The 22,138-nt window shown below is 42.8% G+C and overlaps 1 protein-coding gene across 2 annotated transcripts in view; it reads right to left on the minus strand.

The window, feature by feature from the left end:
- Positions 1–19,915, minus strand: part of NUDT14 (nudix hydrolase 14) — a 96,868-nt gene extending 76,953 nt beyond the window's left edge. For both annotated transcript variants that reach the window (XM_061612339.1, XM_061612345.1), the window contains exon 1: positions 19,664–19,915. In XM_061612339.1, coding sequence (XP_061468323.1) covers positions 19,664–19,744 — 81 coding nt within the window. In that variant the 5' untranslated portion in view covers positions 19,745–19,915. The remainder of the gene's footprint in view (positions 1–19,663) is intronic.
- Positions 19,916–22,138: the final 2,223 nt, after the last annotated feature.

Below are 22,138 nucleotides of genomic sequence, written 5' to 3' on the forward strand. Positions count from 1 at the left end.
TGGTTCCCCATCGGAAAGGGTGTGAGACAGGGGTGTATTTTATCACCCTATTTATTTAATCTATACGCAGAACATATCATACGGAACGCGGGACTGGACCAAGATGAAGGTGTGAAAATTGGAGGGAGAAATATCAATAATTTAAGATATGCAGATGATACCATACTACTAGCAGAAACCAGTAATGATTTGAAATGAATGCTGATGAAAGCAGTGGTGTCACTAGGGGGGTGCGGACTGCACCAGGTGACACCATCAGAGGGGGGTGATTCTCAGCTTTAATTTTAAAAAAAATAAGTTTCTAGGTGGTCCGGTTCTTGAGATATACATAAAAACGTCAGCCGCTCCCGTTAAATCTTTTTTAAACTACTGTATAGCACTTCGTAGCTTTAACCCCGCCCATTCAGGACTGCAGCCAATCAGTGAAGTGTTTGTTTGACCTGTGGCAGTGTCTAGTAAACCTCATTGCAAGGCCAGAAAACGGTGGTTTCCCCCCCGTTTATCTGAAAATCTCATAAATTGGGTAAGTATATACATTTCAGTCTTTTCCCCTCTTGTGTGTAGGAGTCAGATCCTGGGCAGTGTTTTGAAAACCTTCCCAATACTTGCTTTTGTGGGGGTAAAAGCATTGCTAATCCCAAATCTCCAGAGTAAATCCCATTGAATTCAATAGGATTTACTTTTGAGTAGACACGGTTATGAATGTGCTGAAAATCAATGGGACTTTGGAGTGAATGTAAAAAAGAATTGTGTTTGTTCTCTTTTTCTCCCCCCCCCCCCCCGCAGTCTATTTTAAAGCAAGTAGGCAGGGCTTACTTAGGTATTACAGTTTTTATTCTGTAGGAAACTAATACTGATTTTTTAAAAACTAATACTGATTTTTCTGCAATGACCAACTAGTTTGACAATAAACTATTATATGGGCTGTATGTATTTATACATCTGCAGTGTGTGTGTGTAGTCTTTCCCAGAGCATGGGAAAGTTACTTTTTTGAACTACAATTCCCATCAGCCCAATCCAGTGGCCATGCTGGCTGGGGCTGATGGGAGTTGTAGTCTAAAAAAAGTAACTTTTCCAAGCTCTGGTCTTTCCAACAACCCTGTGAGGTAGGGTTGGAAACCAAAACAGCTCACAACAAGAAATAAAGCCATTTAAAATCCAATAACCATAAAGCAAGAATAAACAGTTGGAAAACAGCCTAAAGAGGCACGATTCTGACTTTTGGGTTGGGTGAATGAAGTTTATTTATTTATTATTTGATTTATATCCCGCCCTTCCTCCCAGTAGGAGCCCAGGGCAGCAAACAAAAGCACTAAAAGCACTTTAAAACATCATAAAAACAGACTTTAAAATATATTAAAACATCTTTGAAAATATTTTTTTAAAGCTTTAAAAAAACATTTTTTTTAAAAAAAGAAAAGGCTTAAAAACATATTAAAAAGCAATTCCAACACAGACTCAGACTGGGATAAGGTCTCAAAAAGAACAAGTTGAAAGAACAAGTTCCTTATCACTTGAGGCTGTAGTTCTCTGCACACTTCCCAGTTTGAGAAAGTCCCATTGAATACATTGGGACTTGTTTCTGAGTAAACAAACATCGGATTGCACTCTAAATATATTTACAGATTGTGTAATTCATAAACATATTTGAGAGTCATGTTTATATAAATATTTTTTCATACTGTGTCCCAATAAGTATTTGATTTCACACTATGGTTGTAGATGATTTTTTCCTCTACATTTTAAGTGTGACCTTCTTCCTGGGGGTGGTCATGGTTCTCCATTGTTTTCATCCTGAGGGGAGGATAGGCTGAGAGATGGCGAGTAGCACATTTAAGGTCTCTTCACCTCCCCCCCTTTTTAATTTGTATTTATTTTATATTTCTCCAATATCTTCCCCTGGCTGTTTTTATGTATTTTAAATATTTTTAGATTAAATAAATAGGAAATCATAATTGTGAACCTCCCTAAAAGCAATTTACCTATCCTTATGTTTTGGCAAAGTGATGGTGTGAAGGCATGCTGGTAGAACAAGAGACCATGTTTGAGGCATGTTATAAGGTGTTTGAGGGCTTTGTCACACATTACTTTTTGAGACCTGTAGATTCATGTTGGAAAGAACACATGCACGTACTGAATGGTGGCTTGGGTGCTGTTTTTTCAGTCTACGCTGCATGCGTAGGGAAGGTGATACATCATCTGGCAGCTAGCTTCATAACGTGAGAATGAAAAACATTTGGATCACCATTCACTTGTTTACTTTTCTCACTATTGAGACCACTTCATATATTACTTTTTCATACACAGAAATGTAATCTTTGTATAGGAAAAAGTATTTTGTAAAATGTGAAGGACAGTGGCTGCCCAATCAGTATAACCACTGTACAAGATCTACTCAGCCACTGTAATTACCTTTTTTTTTAAGTGCCCTGTTGTCTGGGTCTTGGTTCAGGTGTGTATCCAACTTTGATGTGCTTATGGAAGGGGTGTGCAAGTAGTGCCCCCCAAGTGTGGAGGCTTGGACAAACATTGTGTTATGGAAAACCAAAGTCTGTGTGAAAGTACATATTTGGAAATGTCATCAGTGTAATCCTAAACACACTTAATAAATAATATTGAAGTTGCACGTCACAAAATATATTACGGTCATGTCCATAAGCACCAGGAGGGTAGTCGCCCAGGGGGTCTTAGTCCCTCTGCTTTTTTGGGAGCAGGGTCCCTATGTCTCCAAGCATCCTACAATCAGCATGAAAAGGGAGTGTGTTAATCACTGAGAAGAGTCTTCTAATATGCTTCCTTGCCTTTCCTGCTGATTGGAGCCAATCAGAGTGAAAGGAGGTGAGTCAGCCACTGAGAAGACTCTTCTCAGTTGCTAACGCTCTCCACTTTCATGCTGATTGGCTCCTAGAGATGTTTGTTGTTGTGAGAGAATGCATTAACAAAGATCTCATTCTTAATCCAGGAGCAAAAAAGGGTGTATGTGGCTGCAACTATCATGAAGGGACTCTGCACTTCTGAATTATCTACTAAACAACTGATAAATACCTATGCAACTTTGTGTCTGGAGACTTATTATTAAGAATCACTTTCCATAACTGTTAGGAGGTATGTCCACACACATGCATCCCAGGCACCTAAATGAGAGGTGAGAGCAGCATAGGGACATAAGCAGATATCTTATACCAGGGGTTCCCAAATTTTTCTTCTACATAGACCACTTGAAAATTGCTGAGGGTCTGAAAGTATCTGAAAATTTACTATGGGCATATGCAAGATAATTAACTCCCATTAGTGATAAGAGCAAGAATTTGGGCTGTGCGTATGATATTGTAATTTAAAGGTGTAATTTTAAATTTGCTAGTTGTTTATGTCACTACTATTGCCATTACATTCAGTGATATACGGGAATTACGATTTACGAGTAACATTAGTACAAAAACATTACTAAGGATTCTGTATGGTCTGGTATGGGAGGAGGTCCATGGGGATGACACCATGAGTTACCGCACCGGGTGACACCAACCCTAGTGACGCCACTGGATGAAAGTTCAAGAGGAAAGCACAAAAGCAGGACTACAGCGGAATGTCAAGAAGACTAAAGTAATGACAACAGAAGATTTATGTAACTTTACAGTTGACAATGAGGACATTGAACTTGTCAAGGATTATCAATATCTTGGCACAGTCATTAACCAAAATGGAGACAATAGTCAAGAAATCAGAAGAAGGCTAGGACTGGGAAGGGCAGCTGTGAGAGAACTAGAAAAGGTCCTCAAATGCAAAGATATATCACTGAACACTAAAGTCAGGATCATTCAGACCATGGCATTTCTGATTTCTATGTATGGATGTGAAAGTTGGACAGTAAAAAAAACGGATAAGAGAAAAATCAACTCAATTGAAATGTGGTGTTGGAGAAGAGCTTTGCGCATACCATAGACTGCAAAAAAGACAAATAATTGGGTGTTAGAACAAATTAAACCAGAACTGTCACTAGAAGCTACAATGATGAAACTCAGGTTATCATACTTTGTACACATCATGAGAAGACCTAATTCACTAGAAAAGACAATAATGCTGGGGAAAACAGAAGGGAGTAGAAAAAGAGGAAGGCCAAACAAGAGATGGATTGATTCCATAAAGGAAGCCACAGACCTGAACTTACAAGATCTGAACAGGGTGGCTCATGACAGATGCTCTTGGAGATCACTGATTCATAGGGTCGCCGTAAGTCGTAGTCGACTTGGAGGCACATAACAACAAAAGTTGTAAGTAGGATGACCTGAAGCAAAGGATGAAAGAACTCCTGCTCCTTCAGTCATTAGCAGGACAGCTTGCACCTTCCCTACAGATCCTCTCGGATGTTGAGATCAACAGAGGGGAGCCTTTTGGTAGTTCTGCCACCCTAGGAAGCTCACGGGCAGTGGCCTGGGAGAGGGCATTCTCTGTGGCAGCCCCTAAGCTGTGGAACTCCCTCCCCATCGAGATGTGACTGGCAATTTCATTGTACAACTTCCAGGGAATGATGAAGACACACCTCTTTACCCTGGCCTTCGACACTTGAGGTGTATATTTTTAGGACCCACCCTATTTTCTGTGATGTTGTTTAGGTTGTTTTTAACTGTTTTTAATTATGTGTTTTAAAATTGTTGTAACCCGCCCTGGGACCTTTGGGGTGAAGGATGGGTAATAACAATAACAACCACAACAACAACCATAGAAAAGATATAAATATTTCAAATCTTGATAAATAATAGAAAATTCTCTTTTTGGCACAGCTATTAAAAGTGTCAGTGGCTGCTCTGCCTTGGCCGTTTCTACCCTAGCTTTAAGTGTATCTCAGACCTGTTTTTTGTTTTTTTGTTGTTTTTGCATGACAAAAATAAGTAAATCACTAAATCCCCACTGACCAAATAAGAAAAAAAAAAAGCTTTGGTCAGGCTAAAGTAATGTCAAAGAGATAAGCAATAGTATTGCAAATGATATTTTTCAACTGTTCTGTTATTTCAATTTTATACATAAACCTGCAAACAAACAGAGCTAATAATAATTAAAAAACCCAATCTCTTCTACTCATTTTTGGTTATTGTTTCCAGACAAAAATGCCCTCAGCAGTATAAGGGTTTCATTAATAATAATGTAATTAAAACAAACCAAAATGGCTGTCGTTTCTTTCTGTGTAGTAGTGAGCATCACAAATGCTGAAAGGCAAAAACTTTCCCATAATTAAAATGACCAGATTCACGGAAAGAACATCACTCACCTTGAGGATTTTCTCCTACTTTTGCCCGTAATGTATTCATCACCGCTCATCACATCTGTCCCTGCAAATCCTATTTCCTGTTCTATTCATAAGGTGCAGCAACCTGGAGCTTTAGTGATTACCGCCACACTTTTCCCATGGCCTTCTCACCTCTCATCTCCCCTCCAAGTACCCCATTCCCATTGTTTATCATCTGTTCTCCCCTGCTGGAAACTGCTGTCAGATGTTCACTTATCCCTAATCTTGCTTACTGCCTTTGATATTCTTTCTAATCCAACAACCTGTCAACTGGGGCACCGGCCCATGTCCAGGCCAGCTGCTCTGTCCCAGGCTACAAGATTCTCTCCCAGACTCCATCTGAAATGTTTCTAGAGGATTCTGACCCAGCAAGGAAAATGTGAGGCAAATAATTAATGTAGCTTCTATCAGTGTTCATGACTTTGGTGTGCCATTAAGTGGCCCACTGAAGGAAAGTAACCTTTTAGAAATTTGTTTAAACTTGAGTGTTAATGTATTAATGAAACTCTGGTCAATGTTTAAGGGACATGATTGAGGACAAGCGAGGTCTCGAGGAAGGCAGTGAGAAGATGCTTTTTAACTGAAAAGTAATACAAGAAAATTAAGTTTACATAGAAACCTGCCAATTTAGACAGAATGTTCTTGCGGGCCTGCAATTTTAAGGCAGAGTTTGCAGAATAAATGCTTTCCTCGAGCTCAGTGTAAAATATGAATATTAAGAATGAGCAAGTGGTTAAGTTGCATGACAACAGCCGTGTTACAACACACAGTGCAAAAATCCACTGTTTCCCACTTATCGGACAAAAGGGTCACTACTTCTTTTTTACAGGTCATTCTCTCATGTTTCTTTGTAGCCCTGGCTGTAGCACACGAACATTTAGCAGGCAAAGCTTTTCCTGACACAGAGACCAAGTGGTGGGAACAGCTTCATCTGTTTAATTTGCAGAGGAAAGGGGTGAATGAAAATAAAATAAAAAACAGGCAAGCCTAGGATAAAACTTAACAAGGTTACCAACTTCAGAGCCTGAGGCAACATGTTACCTTTAGAAGTTGTTTAGGAGACAGGACTTCTTCACCTGTAGATTTTCCCATCAAAACTCTGCTATAATGGGAGATGCCCTCACAGCTGACAAAATTTTCCCTTCTCTGCAATCTTTGAAAATACAGGGACACTCTCAAAGAGTGGATGTTTGCAAAGTGCAATTCTACATTACAAAGGCTGTCCCCTAATTCACATTTCATAGGGTAGGAATGCTAACTTCTGTGACAGGTAAGACACTCTGTAAGGATGTTGAGACTATTGCTCATTGTTCCTTAAGAAGCACTCTGCACTGATACACTCTATTTGTACCTGACTTTTTTTTTTAGCAACACTCCTAATTTCATTTGGAGGGGAAAGTATGCAAATTGCATTGCATGCCACAATTGCTTTACTTTTATACAGGCATGTGGATGAAAATTAAACACAGAAAGTTTGAGATTTGAGAACATGTAGAGGTGATTTGAAGTATATTACAGAACATCAGATTATTGAAATTAAAATTGCCAGGGCCAGACCCTCAGAAGGCAATATCTCTCCAGTCGTGGCTATTCCCATCAGAGTGTTGCAGTTTTCATTCTTGAATGAATATAAAATGTATAGCAAGAAACTGATGTTGTCTTTTTTCTATCCATAAATAGCATATCCATAAATTCTGAATATTAATTCAGGAGAACACTACATATGAAGCTGTCCTAGACTGAGAAAAGCCACAGGTTGTTTTCAATGCTAGTCCTACTCATTGAAGTTAATAGACATGACTAACTCAGGTTCATTAATTTCAATGGGTCTACTCTGAGTAGGACTTACTAGACTACAAACTCTACTTGTCCATCTAGCTCAGTGTCATCTTTGGCTAGCAGCAGCTCCCATGCCTTAGGCAGGGTCTTTCACAGTCCTGTTTCTTGAGATCCTTTGAACTGGAGAGGCCAGGGACTGAACTTGGGACTTTTGGGAAGCAGGAGCTAAGCCCCCCCCCCCGAAATACCTGGATGGCTCAGTTTTTCTCTTTCAGGCTAGAAGCGAGGGCATGCCTCATAGCTGGTTGCTCAGAAGTTCTCCTCAAAAAACTATTGCTGATAACCCACAGTAAGCACGTATAGAGATGTAAAATTTCCAGAAATTTTGAAGCCATGGGAAAAAACTTTTTTTTCCAGAAAAAAACAATTTTTTGGAAAAATGCAATATTAGCACTCTTTACAGATTGAAAGTCACTTTGTTACTTCAGGAACATCAAATGTAATTATGTACAAGTTGGTTTGGCATAAAATTATCACATTTGGTATATTAAAAGTACATTTTTTCAAACAATTATTACAAATTGAATTTACTTTTAATTTTTTTTACTTTTTTTAGTAAAACTTTTAAAAGGCAAGAAGCAAACCTTTTATGAAGCAAATTGGGCGGCACTGGACATGGCCGTGAGCACAGGCAACGAGGCTGAATTCTGGAAGCGTCTACAAGGTAGCCTCGGGTCAGATTATTATTTATTTATTTAAAATACTTATACCCCGCCCTTCTTCCAAGGAACTCAGGGCGGCTCACAATTAAAACAATAAACAATCAGAACAACCAATATGCATGTTAAAAACAATTAAAAATAAATTAAATAGATTAAAACTGTAACATTTTCAGTTAAAAGCCCGCCTAAATAAAACAGTCTTCACCTGGGCGCGAAAGGACGATAGCGAGGAAGCCAACCGAACCTCGCTAGGGAGGGAATTCCACAATCTAGCCATCGAAAAGGCCCTATTCTGTGTCTCGGTGAATGAATGAATGAATGAATGAATGAATGAATTATACCCCCATTCCTCCCATATTACAGGAGTGGAAAGAGCATTTTCACTCTATTTTTGGGAATTCATATACCCTTCCACCGGTGGCCATAGCTAACGTCCTGGCTGGCCTCCCTGCCTGGCCTTCGGTAACAACTGCAGAAGTTAGGGAGTTAGCCATGTCTCTTCAAGCGGGAAAAGCCCCTGGGGAAGATATGTTTCCACCAGACTTCCTGATACAGGATTTATCCTGGTGGGCTCCGCTCTTGGCCTCCCTTTTTACATATATTAATAACACTGGTGCTATTCCGCTAGGCTGGCTGACCAGCATTGTGGTTCCAATCTTCAAAAAAGGCAACCCGGCGATTCCCTCAAATTACCGCCCCATCAGCCTATTGAATGTGCCTATGAAGTTGTATTGTCGACTATTACTAAATAAGTTGAGGGACTGGGATCTTACCAGCTCAATTATATGCGAAGAACAGGCCAGCTTTCGATATAATAAAAGCACAATTGATCAGGCATTCATATTGCACCATCTAATTAGGAAAACAAGAATTAAATCCTTTAAGTCGTTATATATTGCCTTTGTAGATTTCTCCGCAGCCTTTGACTCTGTAGACAGAGAGCTACTGTGGCAAAAATTGGTCCAGACTAACACTGATAAAAGGCTCTATTGGCTTATTAGGGCCCTCCACCAGTCCAATGTAATCCAGGTACGATTAGGGAAAAATGGCATCCTCTCACCAAAAATCCCGGTGCACAGGGGAGTAAAGCAATTATTATTTATTATTATTTATTTATTAAATTTATATACCGCCCGACTAGCAATAGCTCTCTGGCCCCCTTCCTATTTAATTTCTTCATTAATGATATTGTGGAGGTGCTTTCTTCGCCTGCCTTTTTCCCGCCTTCAATCGGCCTGAGGAAGATTCCTGCCCTACTATATGCGAACGATCTGGCCTTATGCTCTTTAACCAAAGTCGGTCTCAAATGCATGATCCTGAAACTGGAGGAGTACTGTTTAATACAGAAACTTACTGTCAACCAGTCTAAAACTAAAATAATGGTTTGTGGCAAATCTGTGAGGACCCAAACTTCTTGATCACTAAATGGCGCCCCGACTGAACAGGTTCAAACCTTTAAATATTTAGGTATTCATCTTTCCAACATTCTGTCTTGGACCCCTCAGATAAAAGCCGCGTCCCTTGTGGGTTCTCGCGCTTTAGGCCAAGCAAAAAGATTCTTCTACACTCATGGCGGTCAGCTGGTTGTCCCCATGGTTAAAATTTTAAAAGCTAAAATTCTCCTGAAAATTCTTTATGGCTCTGAACTGTGGGGAGTTCTCGCCAAGTCCAAATTAGAGTCCATCCAAAATACTTTTATGAGACAAACCCTTGGCCTCCCACCAGGGACCCCTGCTGCCCACTTAAGAGCTGAGCTTGGTCTTTCTTCACTTTCTGCGTGTATTGATCTGGCTTACCTGCGCTATTGGCTTCGTGTTGCCAGCCTGGACGATTCTTCCTTGGTTAAACAGTCCTGGATGGAGCAACTACGATCTGGCGGGTGGGCTCAAGAATGCCAAGGGATTCTCGATAAATATAATCTTCCCCATAGTAAATTCCTTGAATTAAGTAAGGTTGCACTACGAAATTGGATCTTCGACCAAGATGCCAATCAAGACCGCGCTACCATAGCGACGGCCCCATTTTCAATCTGGTTTCCACGTATAAAACCTAACCACTCTCTTTCGGATTATTTGGGTGTTCTATCAAACGCTCCCATTAGGAGAGCGTATACCGCCCTCAGATTTCAAACAATGCTCTCGGCCTACCTTGAAGGCCGATATCGCGGCATTCCAACTTCTCAACGTTTTTGCATCTATGGCTGTAAGGTTATTGAGGAGATTTTACACTACCTTCTCCACTGTCCATTATATGAAGACCCCAGGAGTAAATTTCTACTCCCTGTTCTAGCCCCCTTTGCATCTTGCCCAACAGACGAACTGGTGCTTGAGCTTCTGGCTGATAATTCCAAAGCAGTAACACTAGCGGTTGCTAACTTTGCTCTAGCGGCACAAAACTTGAGAATGAAATTTACCAATGAAATACCCCAGGAGGGTTGTTCCCCTTAGTCTCCTCTAGATACTCAGATCTTAATGAATTTTAATGGTATATGTTTGTTTACGTTTGTTTGTATTTATTTTGTTTGCACATGGCCTATGGCTAAGACTGCAATAAATTTTACCTTACCTTACTTTTTTTAGTAACAAATGGATCTACAACATCCTGAACTGTAAGGAATCTCTTTTGTTTTGCCAGTTTATGAGGTGCAGGCAAAAAACAATTAAAAAAACACAGAAGAAGCCATCAACATTAATAACAAAGAACATTATTTATGTCTCCGCTAGTCCTCCACAGTGTTAAGCAGACATAAAGCATCCATTCCCATAAAAATAACTGAGAAAAAGGGGGGACCAATATTCAATGAAACATTTTATTCATCATGTTAAAATAAAACATTCCATAATCCATTTTTTCTTCATTTTTTTCAATTTTTCCAATTTTACAGGAAAAAAAACAAAAAAGGCTTTGGAAAATTCTGGATTTTTCAGGGTTTCTTCTGGGCCTTCACATCTCTAAGCACGTAAATGGCAAATCACAAGCTGGGATAAAGATCAGGGGATGGCAATAGCTACAGCAAAAAAGTAAACCATGGGAGCCCGACTGTAATCCTACTGTTAAGTGGTTGAATGTTAGGCCAAATGTGGATAGTATTGTCAACACCCACTGGAACTATGCCCATCTTTTAGCAGACACAATCATGAAGCAACATGGAATTCCTTGAATTCCTCAAATGAGTCATGCACTACAGGTGGAGCCTATATTATAAAATGACAAGGAAGGCTGCTATGCGCGGCTGGTGGGCTGTATTTCAGTTGGTGAGTCATATGTTGTGCAGGCCTGGACTATAATCACCATATTTGTATTTTGGAAGTTATTTATTTATTTATTATTTGATTTAAATCCTGCCCTTCCTCCCAGCAGGAGCCCAGTGCGGCAAACAGAAACACTAAAAACACTTTAAAACATCATAAAAACAGACCTTAAAATACATTAAAACAAAACAACTTTAAAAACATTTTTTAAAAAGCTTTAAAAACATCTTTTAAAAAAGGGTTAAAACATATTGTTAAAAAAAACATTAAAAAGCAATTCTAACACAGACGCAGACTGGGATAGGTCTCAACTTAAAAGGCTTGTTGAAAGAGGAAAGTCTTCAAAAGGCGCTGAAAAGATAGCAGGGATGGCGCCTGCCTAATATTCAAGGGGAGGGAATTCCACAGGGTAGGTGCCGCCACACTCCGTTTCCTATATTGTGCAGAATGAACCTCCTGATAAGATGGTATCTGCAGGAGGCCCTCACCTGCACAGCGCAGTGATCAACTGGGTATAAAAGGAGTAAGACGGTCTTTCAGGTATCCTGGTCCCAAGCTGAATTGACCTTGATCAATTTGGTGTATAGGGCTTTGTACACCAAAACTAGAACCTTGAACTTGGCCTGGTAGCAAATGGGCAGCCACTGCAATTTGTCTGTCTGACTCTATGCATTCAGAAACCTTTTAAGATATTGTAACCAAATTTGACATGGTGGTTCCTGAGATCGAGGGACAGGTTTCTGCCAATTTTTGGATACTGTCAGTTGCCATTTTGAATCAAGATGGCAGACTGAGTATTCCCACATGAGGACAACAGCATTCTCCTGCTGATGTCCCCCAGCAACTGGCATTCAGAGGCCTGTTGACTCTGATCCTGGAGATAGGATACAGCCATCATGATTAGTAGCCATCACCCACAAATTTATCTAATCCCCTTTTAAAGCCATTTAAATTGGTGTCAATTTCCAATGTTATCCCAGTGTTCTTGTATTTTTGAATTTGCAATAACACTGAGACTGCAGCAAGGAGTTTTCTGTTTAAATTACATCAGCTGTGAACATTGTAAGACATTTAGAACATTTCTTTATTAGCCATCCTGCATTTTTGAGGCAGTAGACCTCTGAGTTTGAACACAAAATGCTGATGAGATTATACCTTCCTTACCCAGAAACATCAGGCTGATTCTATCCTATTTCTGGATCTTTTTTTCTTTTAAAAAGTACCATGCCACCATCTGCAATGCCACAAAGAAGTGAGGAGACTGGGACATCTATTTATTTGTAAATGGGATGTCTATTTGGAAACAGGGCACTTATTTGCCAGTGAGGAACATATTCATTGGTGAATGAATGGACCATCTTTTTTTGCATGTGTGGCTACCTATTTACTTGTTTAATATCTAGCAAACAAACAACCCCCCCCGCACTACAGGAGTTCTAAAGACATTACATACAGGAAATAAAGAAAACAGTTATCATCTAATGCAAGAGACAGAAACTGAATCCATTATATATAACCCCTCATGTTTCCCATATTGTTAAAGCATTGGCTGCCTGTATGTTTCTGAGCTCAATTCAAGGTGCTGGTTTTAACCTATAAAGACTTACATGGCTTGGGACCACAATACTTGATGGAACGCCTCTCCCGACATGAACCCACCCATACACTACGCTCAACATCCAAGGCCCTCCTCCGGGTGCCTACTCGGAGGGAAGCTGGGAGTCTGGCAACAAGGGAGAGGGCCTTCTCAGTGGTGGCCCCCAAATTATGGAATGATCTTCTTGACGAGGTAAGCCTGGCGCCGACACTGTTATCTTTTCAGCGCCAGGTTGAGACTTCCCTCTTCTCCCACGCATTTTAGCATGTGTTTTTAAATTGCTTTTTAAAAATGTGTTTTTAAATTTGTATATTTGTTTTTGTTTTTATTTATTTATTTTATTTATTAAATGTATTAGTTGCCCATCTGGCTGGCTGTCCAGCCACTCTGGGCGACATACAAAATAAAAACATACAAATACATTAAAACATTAAAAATCTCAACAATAATAATAAAACCTAACCCACCCCAGAAGCCTGCCTGAAGAGCCAGGTTTTCAAGGCCCGGCAGAAGCTCATCATACAGGGGGCATGGCAGAGATCATTTGCGAGGGAATTCCACAAAGTGGGGGCCGCAATTGAAAAAGCCCTCTCCCTAGTTCTCACCAGTCTAGCTGTTTTAACTGGTGGGATAGAGAGAAGGCCTTTTGAGGCTGATCTTGTTGAGCGGCATCCCTGATGATGTTGGAGGCGCTCCTTCAGATAGACTGGGCCGAAACCGTATAGGGTTTTAAAGGTCAGAACCAACACCTTGAATGGGGCCCGGAAAACAACCGGTAACCAGTGCATCTCGTTCAGCACTGGAGTGACGTATCTCGCCAGCGGCTGCCTTTAATCAAGCAAGCCGCCGCATTCTGTACCAGTTGCAGCTTCCGGACCGTTTTCAAGGGTAACCCCACGTAAAGCGCGTTACAGTAGTCTAGGCGATAGGAGACCAGGGCATGTACCACAGATGGGAGCAGATGGTTGGAAAGGTAGGGGCGCAGCTTCCGTATCAGACAGAGTTGATACAGCGCCGCCCGGCTCACAGCCAAGACCCGAGCCTCCATGGACAGCTGGGAGTCAAGAATGACCCCCAGGCTGTGGACCTGGTCCTTCAGGGGCAATTGTACCCCATTGAGAACCAGGTCAACATCCCCCAACCTTCCCTTGTCTCCCACAAACAGTACCTTGGTTTTGTCAGGGTTCAGCTTCAGCTTATTCCTTCCCATCCAGCCACTCACCAACTCCAGATAGGGTTTCTACAGCCAACCTCGGTGAAGATTTGAATGAGAGATAGAGCTGCGTGTCATCTGCATTCTGGTGACACTGCAGCCCAAATCTTCTGATGAAAGCCCCCAGTGGCTTTATATAGATGTTGAACAGCATCGGGGAGAGGATGAAGCCCTGTGGCACCCCACAAGTGAGAGGCCAAGGATCCGAAACCTCATCCCCCAATGCCACTCTCTGGTACCTACCAGAGAGGAAGGAACGCAACCACTGCAATACAATGCCCCCTATGCCTAACCTCTTTAGGCAGTCCAGAAGGATACCATGGTCAACGGTATCAAAAGCCACTGAGAGATCCAGGAGGACAAGGAAGGTGCATTCGCCCCTATCCAACGCCCTCATCATATCATCCACCAAGGCAACCAAGGCTGTTTCAGTCCCATGTCCAGGCCTGAAGCCTGATTGAAATGGATCCAGATAATCCGCTTCCTCCAAATGCACTTGCAACTGCTTCACCACCACCCGCTCAACCGCCTTGCCCAGGAATGGCAGATTTGAGACTGGCCAAAAGTTGTTCAGATCTTGGGGATCCAAGGAGGGTTTCTTTAGAATTGGTTTTATTACTGCCTCCTTGAGAGCTGATGGCATTACTCCCTCTTCCAGGGACGTATTTACCACCATCTTGCTCCCCTCGCCCAGTCTGTCCTTGCAGCTCATAATGAGCCACGACGGGCAAGGGTCGAGTAAGCAAGTGGTTGGCTTTAAGGTTGAAAGCACCTTGTCCACTTCATCAGAAGGAACCGATCCCACACCACCGGAGCATCACTGGCCACCTCTGGCTCGCTCACTGTGTCCACAGCGCATGGAATAGCACTCTTAATACGATTGATTTCCTCTGTAAAGTGCTTTGCAAACTCATCACAGGAGGCCTTAGCATGTTCCACCGGTTCTGGGGCAACTGGACCGACCAGTCTCCGGACCACTTTGAACAGCCTCCTGGGACAGCATTCTGCAGATGCAATAGAGGCAGCATAAAAATCCTTTTTTGCTGCCCTCATCGCCACATGGTAGGCTGCCGCAGCTGCTCTGACCCATGTCCGATCATTGTCAGAGCAAGATTTCCGCCACTGGAGCTCTAGCCGTCTCACCTCCCGTCTCAGAGTTCGCTACCGTGGAGTATACCACGGTGCCGTTTGAGCTCTATTCAGGGGGAGAGGGCGTTTCGGAGCCACCCGTTCTAATGCCCCGGTGATTGCAGCATTCCACCCCTCCACCAAGGTCTCAACCGAGTGCCCGTGTGCACGCTCCGAAGAATCCCCAAGCGCATTCAGGAATCCATCTGGATCCATCAGACATCTGGGGGAGACCATCCTAATGGGTCCTCCACCCCCACGGAGGGTTTGTGGCACCAAGAAGTCCACCCTCACCAAGTAGTGATCTGACCATGACAAGGGGGTGATGGATGTACCCCCAATTTTCAGATCACTCCCCTCCTCTCCCGAGACAAACACAAGGTCGAGTACATGACCAGCTACATGGGTGGGCCCCATTGGAATAAGGTGCAGCTCCCAGGAAGCCATGGTTTCCATGAAGTCCCAAGGCGCCCCTGTGAGGATGGCCTCCGAATGTACATTAAAGTCTCCCAATACCAACAAGTTTGGGGACTGCGCATGCACATCCGAGACCACCTCCAGTACCTCAGCCAGGGAGTCTGTTGTGCAGCGGGGTGGACGGTACAAGAGCAGAATCCCTAGACAGCCCTTTGGGCCTAACCTCCAGTACATGCAGTCAACAACCTTGGTCTCACGGAGAGGAGGCCTGGTGAGAATCAGGGACCTTCGTTAAATAACCGCCACTCCCCCTCCCCGACTACCGACCCTCGGCTGCTGTGCATACAAGAACCCAGCTGGACACATGGCCGTGAGGATAGGAGCAGCTGCCTCATCCAGCCAGGTTTCCGTAATACATGCCAGGTCTGCGCCCTCATCCAATATCAATCGTTTTAACTGTTGTAAACTGCCCAGACAGCTTCGGCTATGGGGCGGTGTACAAATGCAATAAATAAATAAATAAATAAATAAAAGCAGTTGCCAATATGTGTCCTTGCATATTGTCTTTAGATGCATATAAAATAAAGTACTACCAGACAGCATAAAAGGTCTGTGGGGTTTTTTTTGTCTTGCAGGTACCAAATATTACGTGTAATTTTTCCAAGCGTGCAATAGTTCAAATACTTCTATGCCAAGCAGAAGTTTACATTTTCAAAGAATTTCCATCTCTGAACTACAGATTGCCGTGTGGCTGGCAATCATTCCTTACATTTAGTATCATGAATTATATGTGGTTATGGATAGCAAAAACAATTCCAGTAAGTTCTCTCATTATTTTAACAAGTTCTTGGTGGATCTGAGACCAGAACTCCTGTATGTACGGGCATACCCACCAAGTGGTAGTACATCCATGCCAACATAATGTATTAATTGAGCACGCCATGTAAGATAATTGAGTCAGTGTTCTGTACCACTTATGTAATATTTAAGGATTAGTTTCCCTAAAATTTGCTGACACTGACTTAGCTAATTTGGTAGACCACACGTTATTCCATCTTGCCTCATCAAAGTTTAGTTTCAAATTGTCGTCCCATATTTTCTGTAATCCTATTAAAGATCATGTTTGAGAGTCAAGTAAAATGTTGTAACAAGTAGATACAATCCCTTTTCCTCCCATAAGGGCCCTACAAGTATGGGATTTAACATCTAAGTCTGTGCTCCTACTCAAAAGTAAGCTCCATTGGGTTCAATGGGACTTACTCCCAGGTGTGTATTGGATTGCAGTGTAAGTCAGGAAGAAAATGAACCAGCTAACCCTTGTGTAACCAACCAAGTTACCAATTTATTTATGGTCTACACATCAGTGAAGGTTTTGTGGGCAGAGCTTTTGATATGCCTGTTGATCAACTTTTGTCCTAGCTGCATTTTTCTGTATCGCTATGCAGATTTTTAAATGTCCTGAATTTATTTATTAATTAAATTTTATCCTGCCCTTCTTCCCAGAATGAGTCCATCATAGGTGTAAGTTGGCAAACTTAAATGGGAAGCAGGGGACACTGGGCTGGGAAGAAAGTACAGAGCAATTATGATGAGTCTCTAGAGAGCAAAAAATGGAACTGGACTGCCTTATGGCGACCCTACGAATAGGGTTTTCACAGTAAGCAGTATTCAGAGGTAGTTTACCATTGCCTTCTTCTGAAGCTTAGAGGTAGTGACTGGCCCAAGGTCACCCAGTGAGCTTCATGGCTGTGTGGGGATTTGAACCCTGGTCTCCCAGGTCGTAGTCTAACACTCTTACCACTACATCACACTGGCTCTCTCTAGAAAGCAAAAAAAAACTTGGCTTGAAAGCTTCAACCCAGGGATGTTACTGTGTGTGGCCTTTTTCTGAGGTGAAGGGGTGGGGTTTACAGGTCACCTTTTGAGGAATGAGGGAGTGTGGGGAGACATAAGAAAACTAGCAGCTTAAAACAGTCACATACTTTCCCCCAAAAAATGTTGTCACTACCCACTAGAAATTGTATGCACCTTTTCATGAGAATCCTCAGGGGAGGTAGAATAGATGGGTTTACATTGTTTAATTTGACCCAGGAACTGGTTTTCAGAAATTATTATTTCTTCTGTTTATACACTGCCCTTCATCCAAGACCCCATGGTGATTTACAATAGACCAGGGGTCCCCAAACTGTGGTCCATGGACCACCAGGGGTCCACAAGCTTAATTTGGGTGGTCTGCAACGTGTCTGTAAAAATGTAACTAAAAATCATACAGCATGCAGCAGTGCATAACAATTGTGATGGCAGGCAGAAAAAATTATTAAAGCTCCAATCCAATACACACTTACCTGGGAGTAAGCACCACTGAATCCAACGGAGCTTATTTCTGAGAAGACATGTATTGGATTGCAGCCTAAGTGGTCCTCCAAGACCTTCAGAAATGTTCAAGTGGTCCATGGGGGGAAAAAGTTGGGGAACCACTGCAATAGACTAAATACAAAGCAATATGCATGCAAACCAATAAAGTAGCAATATATCAGCATACTAAAACCAAAGAAATGGAAATGGACTGCCTTCAAGTCGATTCCGACTTACGACAACCCTATGACCAGGGTTTTCATGGTAAGCAGTATTCAGAGGGGGTTTACCATTGCCTCCCTCTGAGGGTGAGGCAGTGACTGGCCCAAGGTCACCTAGTCAGCCTTACAGCTGTGTGGGGATTTGAACCCTGGTCTCCCAGTTCGTAGTCCAACACCTTAACCACTACACCACACTGGCTCTCACTAAAACCAAAACAGTTACTAAATCACAATAACTAATGTATCAGCAGCAATAAATAAATAAATAAATAACCCCCACTAAAAGTATTAAAATAGGCATGGATGAATAAATATGTCTTTAACTTTAGATAAAAATGCAATACAGACAACACTGTTGCAACTCGGGGAGCAAGGAGATCCAAAGAGGAGGTGCCAGCACAGAGAAGGCCCATATGACAAGATTTCCTTGATATATTTTTCCCTTCTGTAGCTGATGCCATATTGTTTTATTTTGGATTGGTGTTTTATGCTTTTTGATTTTAGATACAACTTTAATTTTATGCTCTCTCTACCCTGCCCTGGGATGTTTTGTGAAGTGAAGGTGACAAATATTTATAGTAAGCAAAATAAATATTATCTTTTGCAAACCAATATTACCTTATCCAGGAGCATTCCTGCTAAATGTGGGCAAATGTACCTCTTTTTAACGCTGCAAGCATTTTAGACATATGTGCGCCTTTTTGTTTTACTATTTTTACTGGTGATAGTACTACTTGTACAAAATTTTATAGAAATTTTCCATTGAGGCCACATCCACAAAGTGCTAATAAACAGAATGGAAGCCTACTCGGATTTTTACTATCCTAATAAGCATTTTATCTTCTTGACTAGTTGCCAGAAATGGATGACGCAAAGGCAGACAGAAAATTCTAGCTGAGCTGTTCTTACAAGAAGTGTACGTGTAGTTGCTGACCAGCGCTACCTGTGAACTGATGGCTGCATTTATAGCATAGTGCAGCAGAGGAGTCACTGCCTGCTTTTTCAACGCAAGACATCTCTCAGGCTGCAGCAGCTGTAGAGCCACAACTTCCCATCACCACCTCTGCCCCTATGAGCAGGCAAACTGAGGAACAGGCATGCTCAGGGCATCCTTTCCCAAAAGAAAATCACTCCACACATATGAACACTGGCTGTTTACCCTTGAATGCTTTTTTTTTTTTTAAACAGAACAATGCCACCTTTCTCGTGTGGGTTGAAATTCTGCATATGCTCAGAATCACTCAATCCCCTAAGCGTCTCTCTCTCCATCTCTGGCAGACAAAAAAGTAGCAACTCTACTAGGAGAAATCCCCTCAGCGTTTGCAGCACGAAAAAGGCTACTCTCCGCCCATGTGCAAAGTGCTCTCCACATTAATTAACAACCAGCCCTTCCCCACCTAAGCCTGGGCTAGCTGGAGAAAGCCTGGCGGGATAGCGGAGGTGTCATTCTCCAAGCCTTGAACCCCGGTATTTCTTCCCATGGGAAGATAAGGGAGGGGGGAGGGAGGCTCGTCCTCACGCCGGTTCCCAGGCCCGGGGCCGTTATGGCTAGAACGCCAGACTTGAAAGAGGCCCCCTCAAAATGTGGCCCTCTGTGGGGAGTCGACCTCAAGGAGAAGCAGGCCGGCTGGGCCTAGTCATGGAACTGCGAAAGAGAACAGCGGCTTCTCTCTCGGCCGTTCCACCTAGCGAGATTACCTGGCGGTAGCGGAGGCGAAAAGGCCGCAGATATTGGGAGGCGGCGCAAGGCCCCACAGCCAAATCCTCGATGGATTCCATGAGCGGCGGCGGCGGCGGCGGCGTAGAAGGAAGAAGCAGCGCCTTCGCCTCAGAGAAGCGTCCCGGCAGTGCACAAGAGAGACCGCGGGAGGAAAGGAAAAGGGAGGAAGAGGGCCCGCGGGTAGAGAGCGAGCGCAGCAAAACGCACACGGAGACAAAGGGGGTGGAGAGGTTTCCAATATTTTTTCCTCGCCCCCCCCTTTCCCATAGCTTAGCTGTTGGAGGCGGCTCACAATCGATACCCACAAATCCGTTTACTCCGTGTTAATATTTGTATGTATGTACGGACATATATGTACGGGGGGGGGAGAGTAACATGGAACAAAATATAGGCTAGAGATTGTTAATGGCGGGAGTCTGAACGTTCAGAGTCGCACAGGGGCTGCTTTAGGTTCGAGGCAGAGGAAGAGATTATTATTAAAACGCGACATGCACGCCCTTCTGATGAAAGCTTTGGAGACCTCAGGGAAGAGATAGAGGGCCATGCCCGTAATAATAACTATTGATAGTAACGGCAATTAAGTCTTTGCATTTACATATCACTTTTGCAGCATAAGGGTATACATGTTTGCACGGAAGCAAGCCCTGCTTTGCTCAGTGAGGCTTACTCCACAGCTGAGTGTGAATAGGGCTGCAGCTGGAGAGAGGTCAGAGTGCTTTATGGGGGTGCTGGGTCATCTTTACAACAGCGTTGGAAGGTGATCAGTGTAATTATTTCCATATTGCGGAAGATGGTGTTTAGAGACGGGCAGGTAGGCTGGCAGAAGACCATCCAGTGGATTTATTGCAGAAGCGTGATTTGACCACTAGCATATATTAATAGAACAATTACCAAGTAGTTTTTCTCTTCCCATCCTTTACTGTAATTGAGATACAAAGGCAGGGGTATATGATCAGAGGCTGTGTAGAATGCATTCTTTAAAAATTAAAAGTATGCACAAAGAATATATGGGGTCTGCAACTGTTATAAATTAGATACATTGAGCAGCTTTGCGTAATGTTCTCTTTATTTTGCATAATGTTCTCACCATTTGCTGTATTTTGCATGTGTTTTTTCCCTGGTTTTATTAAGCAAATCTCGCAGCTATAACAGCTAGCGGAAAGTTGTTTCAAAAGGAAGAAGAAAACCTGAAATTCTCAGGAAACTGAATGTTGTGGCCAGTACTTCATTCTTTGTTTGCCCTGTTTCCCCACAGAATACATGAAGCCCTGTGCAGGATCATTACTAAATATACTATTGTGTAGTGCATGCAGTATAGGGCTATCAGTGGCTACTAGCCAAGATGACTGTGCTCTTCCTCCACTGTTGGAGGTGGCATGCTTCTGAATACCAGTTGGTGGAAACCAGAGGAGGGGAGAGTGCTCTTGCCCTCAGGTCCTGCTTGGGGTTTCCCATAGGCATCTGGCTGGCCCCTGTGAGAACAGGATAGGCCACTGGCCTGATCCAGCAGGCTCTTGTGTTCTTACGTTGTATAAATCAACAAGCGTTGTATCATTGCCTCACCACGCCGCACCACACCGCATTGATTTGGATTCCTGCATTGAGCAGGGGGTTGGACGTGATGGCCTTAGAGGCCCCTTCCACCTCTACAATTCTATGATTCACATATCTCGCTACCTGATGCAGTGTTTTCCGAGCCCCTGACCACTGTGGCATAGTTTTGTATGTTTGTGAATATACATTAGTTTAAATAACATTGGAAGCACAAATCACTTGACATTCAGAAAGATACATATGTTCTCAGTCAACTTCCAAAACAATGGGCAGGTTGCAGAAAAGCCCAGTTAATCCTGCTTCTTGCCCTGTCATTTGCTCAGTTACTCAGGGCCAAATTAGGCCAGGCTGACTTCTGGGGTTGGAGCTGAGCTGTGGGGAAACTGCTTAAAAGCTATGGACATAGCAAGGGAAAGGCAGAGAAGAGAGATATTTTGCTTCCCTCCCCCGTGCATGCCATTTTGTGTAGAGTGGGACCCCATCCACCCCCCTTCCACTTTATATGTAAATAAGTCAAATATTTGGTCAGCATTCATGTGATTGCCCAGCATGTCTGGTTTGGCTTTCGAAGCTCAGGGATAGTTTGGAATTGTTACACACACCCCAAATACAGTAGGGCCCCACTTTCCGGCGCCTCGCTAATGCAGCGGTTTTGAATTGTATCCATGTTCCATATGTTCGGTGCTTGTTCCGTTTTTGCGGCATAATGCGAATAGCTTGGAAAAGAGAGACGCTGAGTGTACAAATTGATGGCACCCGATGCCCTGAGCGCATCGTCAGAGCTTGGAAACGTTCCTTTTTTAAACTACAGTTGGGCTGATGGGAGTTGTAGTTCAAACGAGGAACGTTTCCAAGCTCTGACAACGTGCTCATCAGCTGAGTCTGAAAAGGTCATTGGG

The sequence above is a fragment of the Rhineura floridana genome, chromosome 2 (assembly GCF_030035675.1).
Source record: "Rhineura floridana isolate rRhiFlo1 chromosome 2, rRhiFlo1.hap2, whole genome shotgun sequence".
NCBI lineage: Eukaryota > Metazoa > Chordata > Lepidosauria > Squamata > Rhineuridae > Rhineura > Rhineura floridana.